This window comes from Malus sylvestris, chromosome 14 (assembly GCF_916048215.2).
Source record: "Malus sylvestris chromosome 14, drMalSylv7.2, whole genome shotgun sequence".
Taxonomy (NCBI): Eukaryota; Viridiplantae; Streptophyta; class Magnoliopsida; order Rosales; family Rosaceae; genus Malus; species Malus sylvestris.
Window position 1 is genome coordinate 29086066 of NC_062273.1, and position 24033 is coordinate 29110098.

Here is a 24033-nt window from a genome sequence, read left to right on the forward strand (position 1 = left end):
TACCTATACAGGTATTAAAGAACTTCTTATAACTGTCCACCTTCACCCTCCATAACAAGGCAGATATACAGAACCTTTCTTCATCTCTGAGAATGTCTTTCCAACAAACCTTCTCGAGTCACTCAGTGTTCCTTATTCCTTGGGGTACCTCTGCAAACAACTCATCCAAAGCAAAAGTATTTCATATCATGAAGATTGAAAGCAAGAGTATCTCATATCATGCTTTCTCCTTGTCCTTCTCCTTGTCGTTGTTTTGGGACAATGAGAAAGAGAGCAATTAGCCAGCACTTGGTATCAATCTTCCGATCTGGAACCGACTGCCTGGAACCCCTCCCTGATTGCTTACCTAGCCTTGCTCTCAAGTACTCATCTTCATCATTTTATGCTTCCTCTTCGTCTACCACATCTGCCTGGGGAACAGATAAGGGAAGTGAAAATGATACCTCGAAGCATGTGGAGACAATTTGCCAATTCATCCTCAGCTATGGATAAGGAGAAAGAAAGCAAGAGGTGGGCACTCGGAAAGATTGAAGAAAGAAACAGACCAACAACTCTACCTCGTGCCTGCCTGGCATACAGAAGAAGCAAGCAGAGAAGAATGCTGCCTGCACACTCAATCAACCCAGCATAATGAGTCTGAGTTGAAACCAAGAACTCGAGAAGCTGCCACATTTGCTTGGAGAACAAATAAGGAAATGCGGCATGCACAATCAACTCAGCAAAATGAGTCCGAGTTGAAGAATTAGAGAGAAGAGGGAGTCTGAGCTGAAGAACTCGAGAAGCTTCAACAACATTTTGATAGCACATTCGCCAAAGAGCAAAGCCTCGTCGTACAATGCCATCAAATCACCAGCACAAGGAACTCTCATCTTCCTTGCTCAGAACTCCAAACCCAGTTCAAGAATAAGCCCGTGGAAAGTCAAACAATTGGAGGAAACCAGAAAACCCTCCAACCCAGTTCAAGATCAAAGCTGTGGAAAGTCAACAAGCGCAACGAAATACGTGCCGATTCGTCCACTACCAAAGCCAAAGATCATTTACCACATGAAGCTCCTTGTGGTCCAATTTCAACCTTCAAGATCAAGCCTCGACGGCCCTTGAAGAAATTTCAAACAAAGTTCAAGAACAAGCCTCAACGACCCTTGAATAGACTTTCAGCCCAATTCAAGATCAAGCCTCAACGGCCCTTGAAGAAATTTCTAGTCCAATTCAAGATCAAGCCCCAACGGCCCTTGGATCGACATCTACAGTAAAGGACTTCAAAACGCATCTCCTACACATGACAAACACATGTATACGACGCGCCTTGAAGTGGGGGCATTTGTAGACATCGAAATTTTTGGGAACCAATAGATATTACACCTTGAAGCTCTGAAGCTCTGAAACTTCGAAGCTTTCAAGCATCCGGGTTCCCGAAGAATCAAGAAAGCCTTCTTCGTTCTTCGTTCATCGTTATTCCAAGATCAAGCCCCGATGACCCTTGGATCAACAATCATCCACCTTCAAGATCAAGCCCCGACGGCCCTTTTGAAGAACTTCCACCAATTCAAGATCAAGCCCCAAAGGCCCTTGAAGAACTTCCACCAATTCAAGATCAAACCCCGACGGCCCTTGAAGAAAGTGTTCATCATTCATCATCCGTTCATCCTAAGATCAAGCCCCAACGGCCATTTGGATCAACAACGTCGACAAATCCATACATCCAACCGTTCTTCAAGATCAAGCCCAAAAGCCCTTGAAGATCCGTTCGTCATTGTTCTTCAAGATCAAGCCCAAAAGCCCTTGAAGATCCGTTCATCACCATTATTCAAGATCAAGCCTCAACGGCCCTTGAAAAAAACACTCATCCTCAAGATCAAGCCCCAACGGCTCCTTGAAGATTCGCTCAAATCCACCTTCAAAGATCAAGCCCACGACCCTTAAAGAACGTTCATCCTTAGATCAAGCCCAACGGCCCTTTGGATCAATCGCACATCCACAAATACCCACCTTACGGAGATCGAATCAGAGGATCAAGTTATAGAGAGATTGTAATCCAAAATCATCAAATACAAATATTATTTTGTGCACGTGTTCTTGTCTCTCTTGTTTCAGGAAAATTTCGTGTTTACAATAATTTTTATATTTTTAATAATTTTTTTTTATAAATAATTACTATAGTTCTTTAATAATTTAAATTGTGGCTAATGTCTTACGTCACACAAGTAAGACGTTGGGCTAGGCAATTATTGCCTGACTTCTCCATCGAGCTCGCCTTGTGTCGAATTGCCTAAGTGGACTGAAGTGTTTTAAGAAAGGGAGAGAGGGGGATTACCTATCCCCAAAGCAATAAGCAACAGGAGAATTGCTCTTAAGACTTCATCAGTGGAATTTGAGTAAAGGATTTGTTCTTTGTTCCATGCTGGGCTATTTTTATCCACTACCTCTTTTGGTACTGAAAGGCTTAACGAGTGAAAAAAAGAGTAAATAGAAGCACTAGGAAATAGGCAGCCGTAGAAAGAACCAGGTGTTGAAATATTTAAGCTCTTTTTTTTCTTTCAGAGATATAGTCGATGTGAGATATTTCACCTATTCTGCAGGAGGGAATTGAAGAACTTGTTAAAATCAATTAGAGTATGATCATTGAAGAAGACTTGAAATTCAGGGATTTGTGAGTTCATCCCTTGGGTCAGATACTTTAATTCCACAACTTCGAGTATGTTTTCAACAGACTGGTCTCAAGGTTGGTTTTATTTATGGATTGAATGTGACTCATCATTGGTTGTTCACTTTCTTTCTTTTTCAAGTTCATTGGTGTCATGGTGTCATGGCGTCATGGCGTCTTAGGGTTCCTTGGTTACACAGTCTGGCTGTCTTAGCTAAAATGAATTCTCGTTTTTTCTCATATTTTTCGAGAGGGCAATCAAGTTGCTGATTCCTTAGCTAATTATGGGGTTGATCATGTTGGCTCTCATTGGTGGGATCATGTTCCTTCCTTTGCATCTACAACTTATTCTAGGGATTTTTTCAAGATTCCCTAGCTATCGGTTTTCATGATTTTGTTGCAATAGTTGATTTTTCTGGGGTTTGGTTTTTGTCCCCTGTCTTTGTACTACCTTTTTCTTCTTCATTAATTTAATAAACGTAAGGGGTTTTATTTTAGAGAGGTTTGATCCTATGTCCACCTTCTCTTTTTCTTGTATTTTCTTTTTTCAAGAGGGTTAAGGTCTAGTCTCCTTTTTTTCTTGTATTTTTTTTTTCTTTCAAAAAGAGTAAAGTGTATGTCCTCCTGCGGCCCCGTGCCCAGTTAACATAATTATTTAATCTATTTGCTACATGTTAACAGGACCGTAATCGTTATCGGAGTAGCAAGAGATCAAATTCTTAAGTAACAGAATGAGCTTTACAAAATAACGATTTTCGCAATTGGATGTTTAAGAAGAACAAGAAATTGAATCCTTATTACCTGCAAAGTTGAGTTGTTATCATAGCTGTTGGGGCCATCTCCACCGCTCATCGGCTATGCTTCGGGTTCAGAGAAGTTACTGGTCTCCTCCTCAGCTGCAGCCATCTCTCTCCGTTTCTCTCTTCGGGAGTGAGGGATTGTATGTCTTTTTATTGTATCATGAGGGGCATATATAGAGATAATGAAAATACAAAAACAAATCAATTAAAAGCAAAATTGAAAGCCAATGGTAATGATGCAGTAAGACAAATTGGATGGCTAGCTTAATATAATACGATGCAATTATATGTGAATCCAAAGGTTTTCAAACAGATTTTAGTAATAACATTTTTTCTGGCTAGAGAGTATCTCTCTCCTGCAGCGATTTTTCGGTTACAAGGGAAATCTGACATTTTCATCTAGTCCTTCCCAAGCCACCTGGACTAAAACTTGAGGGCATATTATAGCGGTTTTATGCCCTTTAGTCATATAAAAAAGAAAACTAGCATAACTGATGCGTCAATTTCATATTATATATTTTACCCTATTTTTAGTTTGTTTTAGTAACTATTTTGGTAGAATTTTGATTTTTATAATTTCAATATAAGACATTCAACTTCCTTTGGAGCAAAACGTGATCAAACGGACGAATTTTGAAGTGGTTCAAATTGGAGGACGTTCGTGAGTCCCTTATCTCATTCGTATCAAAATTTTGGATTTTTCTACCAAATGGTTATTTTCTGGCGATGAAATAAAAAAGCAATGCGTTGTACTGGACAGTGACGTAAAGCTTCACCCTCGAGTGATGGATTTATCTTCGGGCGACTATGATACCATTATTTAAGTACACTATTTTATGATTTACGAGCATTTTACTGATTTGCCTTTGGGCGATTACGATACCACTATTTAAATACACGATGATTCGAATTATGAACGTTTTTGTGGCATGCTAGAGTTTTCAGAAAAACTTACTAAATAGTATTATATTGTATTTCAAAAACTGGGGGTAGTATGTTTATAAAGAAAAATGGTTTTGCTTATTATTATTATTATAAACTCTGGTCCACTCACCTTTTGCTTTGCGTCCCCTTCAGGATTTAGAAACAAGAAGTACAATTCTAACGTTGAGGTATTCTCATATCAGTAGCTTCGAGTCCTCCTCTCTGTGTAAGATCTCTTTCCTTGTAATTGTATCTTTTCACAGTATTTCCTTCCACTGGTAATCTTGTTTGGTGGCATGCTATGAACATTATTTATGCATTCTCATTTTTTTAACATTTAAAGTTATGTATTTTTATTTAAGTTTGTTCTATTCGGCATAAATTGCAAGCATGTCTTACATGTTCTTAGCATACGCATGTTATGATGGCTTTCGTCACTCACATGTGTTGGTCAGCACGTGTCCATCCTGATGTCCGAATGACACCGGGATTGGGGTGTGTCATAACTAGAATTTTTGAACTATGAAAAAACTTTTGTTTCTTGCTTACATTTCTCTCTTCCCCAAAATCTCCTTATATAGTGCTTGGGAAGGGAGTACAATGATTGAAACGCCCATGGAAATCCCGAGCATATTTCAATTTGAATATCTCTAGATTTTCATCTAATTATCACATAGATAATTAGGAGGTTCAACATCCTCATGCGGTTGGAATATCCTATGATAAATCCTACACCTTCAATACGTCTCTGAAGGTATAAAATTGACTAGTGCTTGATAATTTTGGAATCAGTAAACTATGGTACAAACACAATTAAAAGCAAAATTAATAGTCAATTGTAATGATGCAGTGCAAGACAAATTGGAAGGCAGCTTAATATAACCCAATGCATTAGATGTGAATCCAAAAGTTTTCAAACTGATTTTAATAATAACATATTCTGCGGGCTAGAGAGTATCTCTCTCCTGCAGCGAATTTTTTGTGATAAAGGGAATCCGACATTTCCATCGCGTCCTTCCCAAGCCACTAGAGACTCGTACGGAGGTTTAATGCAATTTAACATCTTCAGAAGTATAGAAATCAATATTCTAAAAGACGTTAGACGTTAGTCTGATGATGAGTTGGACTCTAGACAACGACTAGGCAGCTAGGCGGGCGCCTGACGGACTAGACAGATTTAAGTAAATCTATTATATTTCATGTAAATAAGTGTCTGTTTATACTTAAAATATATATAATTACATCATAAATTACAAAATAGAATGATATATATATTATGAAGTATTGAAATATAATGAAAACATGGAGAACAAGCATATAATTTGTGTTCATTTAATTATTCAACAACTCTCTTACAATTTATTAAAAAAATAATGCACAATGAAAGTTATCTATTTTCTGTGTAAGTTAGTCGCAACCTATGAGGGTTTGGCTAGACGGATGCCTAGGTGGTCTAGACAGGCGCCTCAACAGGTTTAGGCGTCATTTCTAAATTTTCAAACGCTTAGCGGGGCAATAACCAACCGTTTAACGTCTAAACGAGACCCTAGACGGTGTTAGGAGGAGATTTTTAGAACTGACTCAAACATCATGTTCGTATCATTTTACTTGCGCTTAAGAACGGCTAGAAAGATAATTGCAGTTTCAGTCCCTGACGCAATGATGGAGGGTTGCTCTTCAAGTTTCTTGAGATACGAGTCAAAGAGCTCATCTAAGATTTCTTTTCCGAATTGCTGCTTGATGACTTCCTCAAAGGCAGCTCTCGCGTGAGTGAGATACAAGTTGGATTGGAGAGACAGTGGGAGGAATCGGAGTGTGAGGTACTGTTTCCAACTTCTTTAAACTAAAATATTCATTTGTTTCTACAGCAGCTTCCAGTTCTTGGGAAGTCATGGTATACACAGGAATGTTAAATGTATCTACTTTCTCTTCACTTACTAATCCCTGCGCAAGGAAACACATGGAAGCCATAAACAAAATTTCTTGTGTAATTGAACGGAAAGTCAGAAATAGAAATACCATTACTCACCTTCCTAGCCATGTCCATGAGGCAAGACCCTATAAGTTGATAGCACACGTTTACCAAAGAGTCAGAATGAGGGAGAGTATTGGGCCGGCCTGGAATGACGAGAACCATCATTCCTCCGTCTGTAATCTCTTGTGCCCTGGCATTCAGAAAGCACTCCATGTCCTCAGCATGTTGTGCTTCGTAAGCCCTTACCACTTCATCAGTGGAGTTTGAGTAATGGATTCGTCCTTTGTTCCATGCTGAACTGTTTTTGTCTACTACCTGTTTTGGTACTCTAGAAAGCCACTGAAGGGCAAAAGCTGAATGAAAAAAATGAATGGAAGCATTAGGAAATAGGCGACCATAGAAAGAACCAGGCACGCCCGCAGCATAGTATCTCTTGGTCTGCGGGAGGGATTTGAAGAGCCTGTTAAAATCATTTAGAGTATGATCATTAAAGAAGACTTGAAATTCAGGGATCTGCGAATTCAGCCCTTGGCTCTGAAACTTGAATTCCACAGCTTCAAGTATGTTCTCAACCGCGATAAATGTGTTTGGCCCGACAGAGCAACCCAAATCAGCAATGCAAAAGGTATTAGAAGATAACAACACGTCTACGTCGAGCTTTTCTGCAACTGCCTTACTTAAACGTTCCTTAGCAGCATCCACATATCCTTTCTGCAAGGATATACGAAATACAAAATCATTGTTCAAGTTACTGATTGTTCCTTAGTTTGTTCTGAATTTCGTATACAAAGAGATCAAGGACTTCGATAAAAGTGCGCATCACAAAATAATAAATTTTGAAATGAATTCATATAAACCTGCAAAGTTGAGTTGTTGGCATAGCTGTTGGGGCCATCTCCACCTTTCATTGGATACGTTTCGGAGAACTTACTGGTTTCCTTTACTGCAGCCATCTCTCTCCTCTATGTTGCTCTGCTGTGTGTATCATGTGTCGTATCATGAGGTTCATCATTCTTATATCTGCATTGTCGTTCCTACTCTACCACCTGACACTATCAAAAGATATTGAAGGAAAGAATCATAACTGATATGATTACATCCTGTAATTGCTGTCATTAAAACAACTTACCTAGAATAGTGGATCGTATCATATGTAAACTGTATATATGCTGTAAGACTTTGCACAATGCAATACACATAAATTATTCTCATTACAAATTTCTATTTGGTATCAAAGCCATTGCTCTTGAGAACCTAGAAATTCATACAAACGAATACCTCATGACTGGTGACGAAGAGCAGAGACTCATTGAACCCGGAAAGGGCTCGAACTCTTCCAAGACCTCAGAATTATGGGAGAATTCTAATCATCCTCTTTTCCTCCATCACTCGGACCAACCAGGTGCGGTCCTTGTTTCACAACCACTAATGGAAGACAATTATACAATGTGGGTGCAGTCAATGAACATGGCGCTCACCATCAAAAACAAGAAGGGTTTTATTGATGGAACCCTAAAAAGGCCGACTCACAATCCTGATGAACAACTGCAATGGGACTGATGCAACGTCCTTGTCAAAACCTGGTTGCTAGGAGACATGTCAAAAGACATCTCGAGCAGTGTTATCCATTGCCAGGATGCTAGAGGTATGTGGTTAGAGTTGCAAGAGAGATTCTCTCACACTAATACGGTTTCGTTGTTCCATATAGAGAACGCCAGACATGAATGTGAGCAGGGTACAAACTCAGTCACTTCCTTCTTCACAAAACTCAAAAGCCTATGGGATGAAAATGATGCTCTCTGTTCTTTTCCTACTTGTACCTGTGAAGCAGCAGCTGAAGTTAAGAAGTTTATGGAGACGCAAAAGACCATGAAATTCCTTATGGGACTTAATGAGAATTTTGCACAGACCCGCAGCAACATCATAGGGTTAGATCCACTTCCGAACCTGAACAAAGCCTATGCGATGGTACTACGCCAAGAGAAGCAGGCATAAACTACTGTTGGCAAGTCCACGACACCATAAGAATCTTCTGCTTCTGTAGTAAAGAAAGTGACTCGTGATTTCAAGTCTAAAGAAGGAGAAGCAAAATTCTGTGAAAAATGCAACATGACCAACCACAACACAAAGAACTGCAGAGCTCATCTCAAATGCACATATTGCAATGGGAAGGGACATAGATATGACTACTGTCGAAGAAGGAAAAATGCTACTGAAAGTGGCCAAGCAAGATCAAAAGCAAATCATGTAGCTCCTCAAGATGATCAAAAGGAAGCTGTGAGTGAGTTCCCTTTTTCACCAGAAGAGTGTCATCAACTTCTCAATCAGCTCCTAACCAAAACGAAGGCTGCTTCAGCCAATTTGGTCGATAACATTCCCAATTATAAAGAGCTTTCAGGTAAACTTTGTTCAGGTGCACAAAATAGTAAATAGCCAATATGGATATTAGATAGTGGTGCAAGCGATCATATTGCTTGTAATCCCAGCTTGCTTACCTCATTTAAGATAGTCTCTAATCGTTGGGTCAAACTTCTCGACGGTACCACAACACGTGTTACTCATGTTGGCACCATTGCCTTCTCTCCACATTTTGTTTTTCATAACGTTCTATGTGTACCCTTGTTTTACCTTAACTTGATTTTTGTGAGCAAACTAGCATTCGACTTTTTCCATATTACCATATTTCTAAGACAAATTTGTGTCATACAGGTCCTACAATTAGGGAAGATGATTGGGACAGGAACTGAGAAGGAGGGACTCTACCGACTCAATCTACCAAAGAAAGGAACATGCAATGTGGTACACACCAACTCGGACAGTTTATGGCACGAACGACTTGGGCATCCTTCAAATAAAGCATCTTCATTATTTTCATTTCTTGCAAATAAAGCTTGTGATTCAAGCTCTTGTTTTGTTTGTCCTTTAGCCAAACTTACTAGACAACCGTTTCCATTAAGTACTACTCGTAGTGCATCTTGCTTTGATTTAATTCACATTGATATTTGGGGAGGTTATCATGTTCCAACTTTTTCTGGTGCATAATATTTCCTAACAATTTTTTATGACCATTCTCGAAGCACTTGGGTGTATTTGATGAAACACAAGTCTGAAGCACACACTCTCCTCACCCATTTTATTCATTTGGCTGCAACTCAGTTTGGTAAAAATGTTAATGTCTTTAGGAGTGACAACGGTCCGGAGTTTAAGATTCCCCAGTTTTATTCTTCTCAAGGCATTATCCACCAAACTAGATGCGTCAACACACCACAACAAAATGGTGTTGCTGAACGCAAACATCGCCACTTGCTCAACATGGCCAGGGCCCTTCTTTTCCAAGCCAATTTGCCAAAACCTTTTGGGGGGATGCCATACTTACAGCGGCTTACTTGATTAATTGAACACCAACTACAATCCTTCAAGGAAAAACACATTTTGAAAAACTTTTCCATAAGGAACCCAGTTATTCTCATTTAAGAGTCTTTGGTTGTCAATCTTCCTCCATAACAATCTCTCTCCTTCTCTATGTTGCTCTGCTGTGTGTATCATGTGTTGTATCATGAGGTTCATCATTCTTATATCTGCATTGTCGTTCCTACTCTACTACCTGACACTATCAAAAGACAATGTAAAACAATTAATTAGGAAACTTGAAAAGCATTGGAATGTAAGACAAACTGGTGGTCTTTTTCTGATTGTTAAGAAAGACTTTGTGACACGCCCCGACCCTGATATTCCCCGAATACCAGGATAGACATGTGCTGGCCGACACCCGAGGGTGACGAAAGCCATTAATTGATACAAAAGCTAAGAATAAGAAATAAATATGAGTTAGAAATTTGAAATACAATGAGTTAACAGTTTAGGAACGTGCTCAGAGCATACAACTAAACCTAATCACTACGAAGAATTAGGATAAAATTTAATGAATAAAGGAGTGAGTCCTACATCGAGAGGATCCGAAGATGCTGCTGCGGAAATGCCTTGACGTCGGGATTAGATGCCTTGATTCTAAGTCCTGAATGGGGGCGCAAAACAAAGGTGAGTGGACCAAGTTATATATATAATAATAAAACAGTTATCAAGATACTAACCCCCAAAGTTTTAATAATGAAAACTACTAGCATAATAAGTGATGGATTTAATAAAAAATCCTAGCATGCCAAATGTCTCAAAACTCATATATAGCGGAATATCATCGCAGAAATCAAAACAACAAACGTATCATAAATCATCTCGTAAACGCGATGTGCTGCTAGAAAGATCACTGAATAAATATAACTCCCGGCCCAATGCCTGCACCTCAGTCTCTGTGCCCGTAGCCAGAGATAACTCCCTCCCGGCCCAATGCCTGTCTCCGTGTCCCTCAGCCTTTCGCCAGGGATTATTTCTCCTGGCCCACATGCCAACACCAGATCCTCGCCCCAGGCGGCATAGTGTCTACTAGGTACGCACAAATATTTACGTCTTTCTTAAATAACCACTTCATAGCATAGGTTACCGATCATCGTCTATACTATAAAGAGGGGTTCAAAACATGTTCTAGTATCCTATCCTCATCTATCAGATAGTCTACCAGTTCATGATTTTTATAGAAAATATGATATATATTAAAATATAGCTCAATATAAGCTAACAATTATTTCCTCACCAAAACACGAGACGAAATCAATAAATTCAGTAAACAGGATTGATATAAATCAATTCACAAAATTCGTAGGCATGCTAATCATTTATGCAATTAAATTATCAAATCATGCAATTTTAGAAGAGGTCCACTCACAAATATTCCTTAGCAGAAGAGTCGCGCGAATAAGGATATAGAATTTCTCCACTAGCAACTTTACCTAAGCACAAAAATATAATTAATAAATAAAAGGATTTTCTAAAATATTGGGTTTGAATTAAATAAGATAGGGGATTTGGGATTGGATGGGTTTAGGCTTTTAAAGGATTTTTAGGAACCTAGGGTTTTGGGTTAAAATGGTTTTAGGGTGAGAAAAACGGGGTTTGGGCTTAAGCCCAAATATATATTTAATAACACACACACACACATGCACGGCATGCCTAACACACACCCACAGGCACAAGGCCTTAAGGCCTCACTGACAGAAAACAGGGCTTTTAGCCCTTGATTTAAAACCGGCCCAAGGCCATTCAAACCACGGCCCGAGCCCTTTGGGTTTTAAAACTAAATAACTAAAAATAAAAACTGAATGGGTTAGGGTACTGGGCTAAGGCAAAACGGGCTAGAGGCCCGCGGGAAAGGAAATGGGAAAGGCCAGTTGGCCTTGGCTTGCCGAGAGAGAAGGCCGGAGCTGCTACAGCTCCGGTCACCTGAAAACTGGAGCTTCAAGCTCCGATCTAGGTACGATCGTGAAGAACAAGGAGAGAGGAAGAGATTTATACCTTCCAAATACTGTAACTCGATCGGAGGTGACCGGGAAAGCCCTCGGAGTGCACGGGTTTGCCGGAAAAGTGGGTGTGCTCACCCAAACCGTTTCCAAAGTAAAACCTACGTACAAAAGGAAGGTTTGAACTTCTAATCACCACCAAACTTCAAGCTAGGTACAAGAGTGAGAGATTAGAGGCTTACCCGAAGGGAAAAATGAAAGGAACTCGCCGGAGTTTTTTGCTCCGTGCCATCGAGCCGCAGGGCAGGGATCCCTGGTTCGCTACAAGTCTCTCCTGGGGATGCTAGGGTCCTCGCGAGTCCAGGGGAGAGAAAGAGATGCGAGAGGTTGAGGGAGAGAGGTACGGGAGAGCTGAGAGGGAGAGAGCTAAGGGAGAGTTACGGGGGAGAGAGACGAAGAAGAAGGAAGAGAGAGATGGGAGGCTGGGGACAGAAATCAGGGGTGGGTCCCCCTTGGCTCACCAATTAAGACTAAACCATTTTTAAAATATAAAAAGTGGGGTTGGGGTGTTTCACTTTATTTGTCCTTCTCCCTTGTCTCACTCCTTCGCCCCCTTCCTATTCGCTTGATTCCTTCCGTCTTTGATCGTCCTTCTCCATATGTCTGACTTCTACATTCAAAGGTGCTGGCTGCACTCCCATATACAAAATGCTGCTGCTAAACTTGTCCTTGTCGAAACTAAAAGATTGCCCAGCGCGGGGCTGTCTATGTTATACAGCTGCCTGCCTATAGTTCTTGGATTATAAGATATATGTATATTTGGGAACGTTTCATTAATTGTTGGTAAAGTAAAAGGTCTCTACTTGCTCCAAACCAATGATGCAGAAAACTTTGGTAGGTCAAAGATTAGCAAATATGAACAACCATGGGGTGGCCCACTGATTGGAAACAAATTTTAAGCTCGTATTCCACATAGCACATTCTGGATTTGATTCATGGTATTGGTGAATCACATGATAGTGATCAGAAGAGGCTGAAATATCTATGTGAGTCTTCCTGACCCCCGAAAAGGTGGATTGCCGCGACAAAACCACCCGTTGGTCCACGAGGGTAGAGGTGTCGCATTAATAATGTAGAGTTTACATTCTACAAAGGTTCAAGCATAGTCATTACTAATAAGTTCTAATAATGGTCTCCTTTTATAGTTGATGGCGCTTTTTCATCGACCAATATAAGACTCTAGGAAGTTTCTGATGTTGACACATGTAGCATTATGATTGATCTCCTGGTTGGAAAGAAACTCTTGTGCCTCGACAGGAGGTTTCTGATGTTGACACGTATAGCGTTATGATTGATCTCCTGATTGGAAAGAAACTCTTGTGCCTTGGCAGAGGGCCTCAACACATATCTTTCTGAAAGTATAAAGTTGGTTGGTGCTGGATAATTTCGAAATTAGTAAAGTATGGTACAAATACAATTAAAAGAAAAATTAATAGACAATTGTTATGATGCAGTTTGAGACAAATTGGAAGGCTAGCTTAATATGATACAATGCATTACATGTGAATTACGGTTTTCAAACAGATTATATGTAACATCCCACATCGCCCAATGGAGTGATCCTTAAATGTATATTCTCATCCCTACCTAGCACGAGGTCTTTTGAGAACTCACTAGTTTCGGGTTCCGTCGGAACTCTGAAGTTAAGCGAGAAGGTGGCCAGAGCACTCCCATGATAGGTGACCCACTGGGAAGTTGCTCGTGAGTTCCCAAAAACAAAACCGTGAGGGCGTGGTCGGGGCCCAAAGCGGACAATATCATGCTACGGTGGTGGAACGGGCTCGGGATGTGGTCCGCCCCGAGCCGGGATGTGACAAATATTGTAACATCTCACATCGCCCAAGGGAGTGATCCTTAAATGTATATTCCCATCCCTACCTAGCACGAGGCTTTTTGGGAGCTCACTCGCTTCGGGTTCCATCGGAACTCCGAAGTTAAGCGAGATAGCAGCGAGAGCAATCCTAGGATGGGGGATGAGTGACCCACTAGGCAGTTCTCATGTGAGTTCCCAGAAACAAAATCGTGAAGGCGTGGTCGAGGCCAAAAGCGGACAATATTGTGCTACGGTGGAGTCGAGCCCGAGATGTGGTGGGGGCTCGATTTGGTATCAGAGCCAATCCCTGCCGGAAGTGTGCCGACGAGAACGTCGGGCCCCTAAGGGGGGTGGATTGTAACATCCCACATCGCCCGGGGGAGTGATCCTTAAATGTATATTCTCATCTCTACCTAGCACGAGGCTTTTTGGGAGCTTACTGGTTTCGGGTTTCGTCAGAACTCCGAAGTTAAGCGAGAAGGTGGCCAGAGCACTCCCATGATGGATGACCTACTGGAAAGTTGCTCGTGAGTTCCCAGAAACAAAACCGTGAGGGTGTGGTTGGGGCCCAAAGCGGATAATATCGTGTTATGGTAGTGGAGCGGGCCCGGGAAGTGGTTCGCCCCGGGCCGGGATGTGACATTATAATAATAACACATTCGGCAGGCTAGAAAGTATCTCTCTCCTGCAGTGAATTTTCGGTTACAAGGGGAATCCAACATTTCCATCTCGTCTTCCCAAGCCACTTGAGCTAAGACTCGTACAGAGGTTTTATTCCACTTAATCGTATAAAAAAGAAAACTAACACAACAATGAAGCAAATGAAATTTGACAACATCTTCATGAGTACTGAGACATCATGTTCGCATCATTTTACATGCGCTTAAGCACGGCAAGAAAGATGATTGCAGTTTCAGTCGCTGACGCAATGATGGAGGGTTGCTCTTCAAGTTTCTTGAGATACGAGTCAAAGAGCTCATCTAAGATTTCTTCTCCGAATTGCTGCTTGATGACTTCCTCAAAGGCAGCTCTCGCTAGAGATACAAAGAGTTGGCTTGGAGAGACAGTGGGAGGAATCGGAACGTGAGGTACTGTTTCCAACTTCTTTAAACTAAAATATTCATTTCTTTCTACAGCAGCTTCCAGTTCTTGGGGAGTCATGTAATACACAGGAAAGTTAAATGTATCTACTTTATCTTCACTTACTACTCCCTGCGCAAAGGAAAAACACATGGAAGCCATAAATAAAATTTCTTGTGTAATTAAACGCAAAACAAGAAACAGAAATACCATTGCTCACCTTCCTAGCCATGTCCATGAGGCAAGACCCTATAAGTTGAAAGCTCACATTTCCCAGAGAGTCAGAATGAGGAACAGTATTGGGCCGGCCTGGAATGACGAGTACCATGATTCCTCCGTCTGCAATCTCTTGTGCCCTGGCATTCAGAAAGCACTCCATGTCCTCAGCATGTTGAGCTTCGTAAGCCCTTACGACTTCATCAGGGGAGTTTGAGTAATGAATTCGTCCTTTGTTCCATGCTGGACTGTTTTTGTCCACCACCTCTTTTGGTACTCTAGAAAGCCAATGAAGGGCAAAAGTTGAATGAAAAAAATGAATAGACGTACTAGGAAATAGACGACCATAGAAAGAACCCGGCACGCCCGCAGCGTAGTATCGCCTGGTCTGCGGGAGGGATTTGAAGAGCCTGTTAAAATCATTCAGAGTATGATCATTAAAGAAGACCTGAAATTCAGGGATCTGCGAATTCAGCCCTTGGCTGTGAAACTTGAATTCCACAGCTTCGATTATGTTTTCAACTGAGATAAATGTGTTTGGCCCGACAGAGCAACCCAAATCAGCAATGTAAAAGGTGTTAGAAGATAACAAGTCGAGCTTTTCTGCAACTGCCTTGCTTAAAAGTTCTTTGGCACCATCCACCGCTCCTTTCTGCAAGGATTTACAAAATACAAAATCATTGTTCGAGTTACCAGTTGTGCCTTAGTTCGTCCGGAATTTCGTATACAAAGAGATCAAGGACTTCGATAAAAGTGAGCACTACAAAATAAGAGACTTTGAAATGAATTCATATAAACCTGAAAAGTTGAGTTGTTGGCATAGCTGTTGGGGCCATCTCTATAGAAACAGAAATTATCACAGTAAAAATGATTCACATTTCTTAAATAATTACACAGTACACTTGAGTATATATAGGTAGAAACCTAATGCATTAATACTCTTAATACCCTTAGCTCCTATAACTAATTACAGAAAAACCACAACTGAAATGTAACAATTTTAGCTAACTGACAGCTTGCTGATCTCTTTTAGTATCTGCCTTAATACTCCCCCGCAAGCTGAGCATGGGATCGACCATGGAACCAAGGGGAAGCTTGGATTTAAGATAACGGAACCGACTAGTGGACAAAGACTTGGTGTGAATATCAGCCAATTGATCTTGACTACAGATAAACTGAACTTTGAGAAGTTTAGCCAAGACTAATACACGAATGTAGTGATAGTCGATTTCAATATGTTTAGTCCGGGCATGAAACACCGGATTAGAAGCTAGAGAGATGGCAGAAATGTTGTCACACCAGAGAGTGGGAACGTGGGAAAGAGAGAAGTTAATATCACGGAAAATTTTACAGATCCATGTAATTTCAGCAGCAGTGTGAGCTAGAGAGCGGTATTCAGCTTCAGTAGAGGAGCGGGCAACAGTAGGTTGTTTCTTGGCACTCCAACTGATAAGATTGGAACCCCAAAAAACACAATAACCACTGGTGGAACGGCGATCAAAGGGACAACCTGCCCAGTCTGCATCGGAGAAGGCAGTGAGGGTGAGAGAACCCTTTTTGAACCAAAGGCCTTCAGATATAGTACCTTTGAGATAGCGAAGAACACGTTTTGCAGCCTGCAAGTGTTGGTCCCGAGGAGCATGCATGAACTGGCAGATTTGATTGACTGCAAACGAGAGGTCAGGACGAGTCCATGTTAAGTATTGCAGACCACCAACAAGAGACCTGTACTCAGTGGGATTGGAAAGAAGAGGACCCGTGTGATCAAGTTTGGTAGAACCAAGAGGAGTGCAGCAAGGCTTAGCACCATCCATGTTAGTTTTACGCAGAAGATCCAGTAAGTATTTGGTTTGGTGAAGAAAGAGACCTTCAGCAGACCGATGAACCTCTAATCCCAGAAAATAGTGCACGGGACCAAGATCCTTAACTGGAAAAAGAGTACTGAGCTTGTGAATGAACTGAGTACACGCAGAAGAATTGGGGCCGGTGACTAAGATTTCATCGACGTAAACAAGAACAATAACCGGAGATGGACCGTTAAGAACAAATAATGACGCATCAGAAGAAGATTGCACAAATCCAAATTGAAGGAGCGCTTGAAAAAGTTTGTCAAACCAAGCACGGGGAGCCTGTTTGAGGCCATACAGAGATTTGCGCAATTGACAGACATAGTTAGGCTTGCTAGGATCAATGAAGCCAGGGGGTTGCTGCATGTACACAGATTCCTTTAAATCCCCATGAAGAAAAGCGTTACTGATATCTAATTGGTTCAAAAACCAATTAAATTGCACGGCAAGGGATAGAAGGACACGAATGGTGACTGGTTTAGCCACAGGACTAAAGGTTTCTTGAAAATCAATGCCTTCTTGTTGGTGAAACCCCTTGGCAACCAAGCGGGCTTTAAATCTTTCAACAGTACCATCAGACTTCTTCTTTACCCGAAAGACCCACTTGCAACCGACAACATTGTGAGTAGGAGAATGAGGTACTAACGTCCAGGTGCCTGTAGATTGCAAGGCATTAAATTCATCTTGCATAGCCGAGCACCAATGAAGGTGTTTAGATGCCTGGAGATAAGTAGTGGGGACAACATCAATATCCAATGGAAGGGGATGCTTGGTAGCTGCAAAAACTTTAGGCTTGTATATTCCAGCTTTGGAACGAGTCACCATGGGATGAAAATTACTGGGAGGTACTTGCGATGAGGAAGAACTGGACGAGGCAGGATGCGAGACTGCACCAGGAGGATCAGAAGAAGGATGAGGTAGGGATACTTCAATAATTGATCCGGAAGATGGAGAGGTGGATGAGAGTCTCGAAACTGGAACAGAGAAATGTAAATCCATAGAAGAAGAAGAAGTAGAGTCTTGGATTGCAGCAGCGGGTGGAGAGATTGTGTGAAATGGATAAGCAGATTCATCAAACTGCACATGGCGAGAGATATATATCCGTCCAGTTTGAGGATCAAGACATCGGTAGCCTTTGTGTTGTAAACTGTACCCCAGAAAAATGCAACTTTTACTTTTAGGATCCAACTTGGAATGAACATAAGGCTTAAGCCATGGGAAACAACGACAGCCAAAGACCTTCAATCGGGAGTAATCAGGAGGTTTGTGAAAGAGTATTTCCCAAGGAGATTGAGATAGTCCAGAAATTGGCAACCGATTGATAAGATACACAGCTGTGGAGAATGCTTCCACCCAATGAATATGAGGAACATGAGATGCAACAAGTAAAGTACGAGCAGTCTCCACAATATGGCGATGCTTCCTTTCAGCACAACCATTCTGTTCAGGGGTATGAGGACAACTTAATTGGTGGACAATACCATAAGAACGAAGAAATGACCGAAATAGAGTACTAGTAAATTCACCTCCAGAATCTGAGCGAACAATTTTGATTTTATTATCAAGTAAGGTCTCTACATACTGTTTGAATACAACGAAAGTAGAATAGGCATCAGACTTGGCCTTTAAAGGAAACAACCAACTATAACGACTATAGTCATCAACTAACAACATGTAATACTTGAAACCACTAGGTGAGATAACATTGGTAGGACCCCAAAGATCACAATGAAGCAGTTGAAGACTGTGACTGGTAGTAGAACTTGCAGATCCAAATGGAAGTTTATGGTTCTTGGCTAGAGCACAGTCTGAGCAGAAGAAATCCACAGTGGTTTTGCCGAGTACAGCAAGATTATTTCTGGAGAGAACTCTGCGAAACAGTGAAGATGATGGATGACCCAGTCTGCGATGCCAAATCTTCAGAGGAGCTTTAACACTAAGGAAAGCTGATGGTGAAGTTGATGGTGAAGGAAGGACAGTGGTATTGAAACCGTGGAGGGGATAAAACCCATCTTCAACTCGGCCCCGCAAAAGCATCTTCCCCGAAGCACGATCTTTTACAGTAGATCCATCAGGGTCAAGAGTTATAGAACAATCATTGTCTTTGAGAAATTGATAAGCAGACAGTAAATTGTGCTTCATATGTGGAACATGTAGTACATTACTCAACGTGAAGGCAGTATGAGGAGTATGTAAATATGAAGAACCAACATTTTTAATGCACAAACCTTTACCATCTCCAACGTAGACCTTGTCTTCACTAGTGTAGGGAGAGGAGACAGAAAGATTAGCAATATCATTGGTAATATGTGATGTAGCTCCAGAGTCCAGTAGCCAAGATGGAGAGGGTTTGGAAGAATAATGAGCACATAAAGCAGCAAGTTTGGCTGGTGGTACCCTGCCAAAGATGTCAGGATTCATTCTGTCAAAGCAGTCAATAGCTTCGTGGCTAGTGGAACCACAAATTTGACATTGAGTCTTGGTGCCAGAAGAGGAGGAAAAGCCGGAATAATTGGACTTAGAGCCGTGAAGATAATTCTGAGAACCACGAGGATTGCCATTAAAGGAGCCACGATTGGTATTGCGATTGCGATTGCCTCTGTTGAAGGTGCGATTCTGTCTCCCACGATTAGAGTTGTAACGGAAAGAAGATTGGAGTGGTGGAGGATATGCAGGCGTAGGCAATAAAGGAGCCTGAGACTGAGCAGAGAAGACCTGAAATGGCTCAGTAACAGAAGAAGAACCAGTGTGTTTGCGACGAGCTATGGATAACTCTTTAGTAAGTAGCAGGCCATGTAATTCATCAAGAGAGGTAGAAGACAATCGAAGCATTATTGAGTCAATGAAAGACTCGAATTCATCAGGGAGACCATGAAGTGTCGCTGCAATTAGGTCTCGATCAGAGATAGGAGCACCAGCGGCAGTGAGAGAATCAGAAATTTCCTTGATTTGTTGAAGATACTCAGAGATCGATTGATGACCTTTCTGAATAGAGTGCAAACGAGAGCGAAGCTGATGAACATGCGCATCAGAGACGCCACCAAAACGTTGTTCAAGTTTCTGCCAGAGCTCTCGAGATGTAGACACTCCAACCGTGAAGGGAATGAGATCTTCAGAGAGTGTCGAGTTCAACCAGATCAACAGATTTTGATCTTTCTCAAACCACTGCTCAAACTCTGGATTCATAGAGCGATCAGGGAGAAGAGGAGCCGGACATGGCTCAGTACCATCAATGAGACCAAGAAGCTTGTAGCGACGCAGAATAGGAGCAAACAAGGCACGCCATGGGAGATAGTTGGTGCGCTTGAGCTTGATAGGAACCATACTGCCGATGTTCTGAATCGTAAGAGACAGATACGAATTTTGGGGATTAGGGTTTGGTAATGGTGGTGACGCCATCGAAGATGAAGATTCAGAGGTGGATGCCAGGATGAAAAGTAAAAGAAATTACAGATCGAAGACAGAGATCGATCGAGAAATTGGAAGAAATCGATCAAGAGATCGATCAAGACGAAGAGCGGAAGAAGATCGAGGCGGTGGGTAAGGGAGAGCCGTGAGGCGGTTGGCAACTTTATACCATATAGAAACAGAAATTATCACAGTAAAAATGATTCACATTTCTTAAATAATTACACAGTACACTTGAGTATATATAGGTAGAAACCTAATGCATTAATACTCTTAATACCCTTAGCTCCTATAACTAATTACAGAAAAACCACAACTGAAATGTAACAATTTTAGCTAACTGACAGCTTGCTGATCTCTTTTAGTATCTGCCTTAATAATCTCCACCTTTCATTGGATACTCTTCGGAGAACTTACTTGTTTCCTCGACTGCAGCCATCTCTCTCTTTCTCTATGTTTCTCTGTTGTGTATGTCATGTATTGTATCATTGGGGGTCATTATTCTTATATCTGCATTTCGGCCGTTCCTACTCTGCTACTTGACGCTATGAAAAGACAAAGTAAAACAATTAAAATTTAGGAAACGTGAAAAGCATTGGAAAGTAAGACAAACTGGTTGTCTTTTTCTGATTGTTGAGAAAGTCTTTGTTTGTCCTTTCTCCCTTGTCTCTCTCCTTCGCCCCCTTCCTATTCGCTTGATTCCTTCCATCTTTGATCGTCCTTCTACGTATGTCTGACTTTTACATTCAAAGATGTTGTCTGCACCCCCATATCCAAAATGCTGCTGCTAAACTTGTCCATGTCGAAACTAAAATATTGCCCGGCGCGGGGCATTCTATGTTATATACCTGCCTATGGTTCTTGGAATATAAGATATATGCATATTTGGGAACGTTACATTAATTGTTGGTAGATTAAAAGGTCTCTACTTTTTTCAAGCCAATGATGGATAATAAACTTTGCTAGGTCAAACATTAACAAGATATGAACAGGGGTTGCCCAATGGTTGAGAACAAATTCGAGGCCTGTATTTCACATGGCACGTTCTGGGTTTGATTCCTAATATTGGTGAATCACACGGTGGTGGCCAGGAGAAGCTGAAATGCCCTTGTGGGTCTTCCTGAAAAGATTGATCATCGTGACGAAACAACCCACTGGTCCGTGAGGGTAGATGAGTCCTTATTAATAATGTCGAGTTTACATTATACAAAGGTTCAAACATAATCATCTGTAGTAAGTTCTAATAATGGTCTCCTTTTATAGTTGAGGACGATTTCGTCCGCGGCCAATTTGAGACTCTAGTAGCTTTATTCTGATCCTAAAACATGTCGCGTTGTGATTGGTCTCCTGGTTTGAGAAAAACTCTTGTGCTTTGGCAAAGGTGTCTTAACAAGAATCCTTCAATGCGTCTCTGAATGTATAAAATTGACTAGTGCTCGATAATTTTGGAATTAATGAAGTATGTTACAAACACAATTAAAAGCAAAATTAATAGCCAATTGTAATGATGCACTGTAAGACAAATTGGAAGGCTAGCTTAACATGTGAATCCAAAGGTTTTCGAACAGATTATAATAATAACCTATTCTGCAGGTGAATTTTCGGTTACAAGGGGAATCCGACATTTCCATCTCGTCCTTCCCAAACCACTTGAGCTAGGACTCGTACAGTGGTTTTATGCCACTTAGTCGTATAAAAAGAAAACTAGCATAACAATGAAGCAAATGAAATTTAACAACATCTTCATGAATACTGAAACATCATGTTCGCATCATTTTACTTGCGCTTCAGCACGGCAAGAAAGGTAATTGCAGTTTCAGTCCCTGACGCAATGATGGAGGATTGCTCTTCAAGTTTCTTGAGATACAAGTCAAAGAGCTCATCTAAGATTTCTTCTCCGAATTGCTGCTTGATCATTCCCACAGAGCCAGCTCTCATGTGAGATACAACGAGTTGGATTGGAGAGACAGTGGAAGATACCAGAGTGCGAGGTATTGTTTCCAACTTCTCTAAACTAAAATGTTCATTTCTTTCTACAGCAGCTTCCAGTTCTTGGGAAGTCATGATATACACAGGAATGTTAAATGTATCTACTTTCTCTTCACTTACTAATCCCTGCGCAAAGAAACACATGGAAGCCATAAACAAAATTTCTTATGTAATTGAACGGAAAGTGAGAAATAGAAATACCATTACTCACCTTCCTAGCCATGTCCATGAGACAAGACCCTATAAGTTGAAAGGACACGTTTACCAAAGAATTAGAATGAGGGAGAGTATTGGGCCGGCCTGGAATGACAAGAACCATCATTCCTCCGTCTGCAATCTCTTGTGCCCTGGCATTCAGAAAGCACTCCATGTCCTCAGCATGCTGTGCTTCGTAAGCCCTTGCCACTTCATCAGTGGAGTTTGAGTAATGGATTCGTCCTTTGTTCCATGCTGAACTGTTTTTGTCCACCACCTGTTTTGGTACTCTAGAAAGCCACTGAAGGGCAAAAGATGAATGAAAAAAATTAATAGAAGCATTAGGAAATAGGCGAGTGTAGAAAGAACCAGGCACGCCCGCAGCATAGTATCGCCTGGTCTGCGGGAGGGATTTGAAGAGCCTGTTAAAATCATTTAGAGTATGATCATTAAAGAAGACTTGAAATTCAGGGATCTGCAAATTCAGCCCTTGGCTCTGAAATTTGAATTCCACAGCTTTGAGTATGTTCTCAACCGCGATAAATGTGTTTGGCCCGACAGAGCAACCCAAATCAGCAATGCAAAAGGTGTTAGAAGATAACAACACGTCTGTGTTGAGCTTTTCTGCAACTGCCTTGCTTAAGAGTTCCTTGGCAGCATCCACATATCCTTTCTGCAAGGATATACGAAATACAAAATCATTGTTCAAGTTACTGATAGTTCCTTAGTTTGTTCTGAATTTCGTATACAAAGAGATCAAGGACTTCGATAAAAGTGCGCATTACCAAATAATAAATTTTGAAATGAATTCATATAAACCTGAAAAGTTGAGTTGTTGGCATAGCTGTTGGGGCCATCCCCACCTTTCATTGGATATGCTTCGGAGAACTTACTGGTTTCCTCGACTGCAGCCATCTCTCTCTCTCTATGTTTCTCTGCTGTGTGTCATGTGTTGTATCATGAGGTTCATCATTCTTATATCTGCATTTCGGTCGTTCCTACTCTACTACCTGACACTATCAAAAGACAATGTAAAATAATCAATTAGGAAACTTGAAAAGCATTGGAATGTAATACAAACTGGTGGTCTTTTCTGATTGTTGAGAAAGACTTTGTTTGTCCTTCTCCCTTGTCTCACTCCTTCGCCCCCTTCCTAGCTATTCGCTTGATTCCTTCCGTCTTTGATCGTCCTTCTCCATATGTCTGACATTTACATTCAAAGATGCTGGCTGCACTCCCATATACAAAATGCTGCTGCTAAACTTGTCCTTGTCGAAACTAAAAGATTGCCCAGCGCGGGGCTTTCTATGTTATATACCTGCCAATAGTTCTTGGATTATAAGATATATGTATATTTGGGAACGTTACATTAATTGTTGGTAAAGTAAAGGGTCTCTACTTTTTTCCAAACCAATGATGCAGAAAGCTTTGGTAGGTCAAAGATTAGCAAGATATGAACAATCATGGGGTGGCCCACTGATTGGGAACAAATTTCAAGCTCGTATTCCACATAGCACGTTCTAGGTTTGATTAATAGTGCTGGTGAATCATATGATGGTGGTCAGGAGAAGTTGGAATGTCTCTGTGAGTCTTCTCGGCCCCCAAAATGGTGGATTGCCTTGACAAAACCACTCATTGGTCCACAAGGGTAGAGGTGTCTCATTTATAATGTAGAGTTTACATTCTACAAAGGTTCAAGCATAGTCATTATTAATAAGTTCTAATAATGGT

At 41.1% G+C, this 24033-nt stretch overlaps 1 protein-coding gene, 1 long non-coding RNA gene and 1 pseudogene across 3 annotated transcripts; all 3 read right to left on the reverse strand.

Moving 5' to 3' along the window:
• Positions 1–5844: 5844 nt before the first annotated feature.
• LOC126599265 (loganic acid O-methyltransferase-like) lies at positions 5845–21880 on the reverse strand (annotated as a pseudogene).
• Positions 10155–11853, reverse strand: LOC126599268 (uncharacterized). The gene is made up of 3 exons (XR_007615057.1): positions 11750–11853; positions 11124–11187; positions 10155–10358 (listed from the first exon to the last, which is right to left on the reverse strand). It is a non-coding gene; the product is annotated as an uncharacterized LOC126599268 (long non-coding RNA).
• LOC126599264 (loganic acid O-methyltransferase-like) lies at positions 14314–23259 on the reverse strand. 2 transcript variants are annotated; one of them, XM_050265616.1, is made up of 4 exons: positions 23122–23259; positions 22763–22975; positions 14868–15311; positions 14314–14779 (listed from the first exon to the last, which is right to left on the reverse strand). In XM_050265616.1, the coding sequence occupies exons 1-4, from the start codon at positions 23215–23217 to the stop codon at positions 14441–14443; spliced, it is 1092 nt and encodes a 363-aa protein (XP_050121573.1). In that variant the 5' UTR covers positions 23218–23259; the 3' UTR covers positions 14314–14440. The 2 variants fall into 2 exon arrangements, with proteins under 2 accessions (XP_050121573.1, XP_050121574.1); XM_050265617.1 differs by lacking the exon at positions 22763–22975 and having other exon boundaries at positions 14868–15515; positions 23122–23232.
• Positions 23260–24033: the final 774 nt, after the last annotated feature.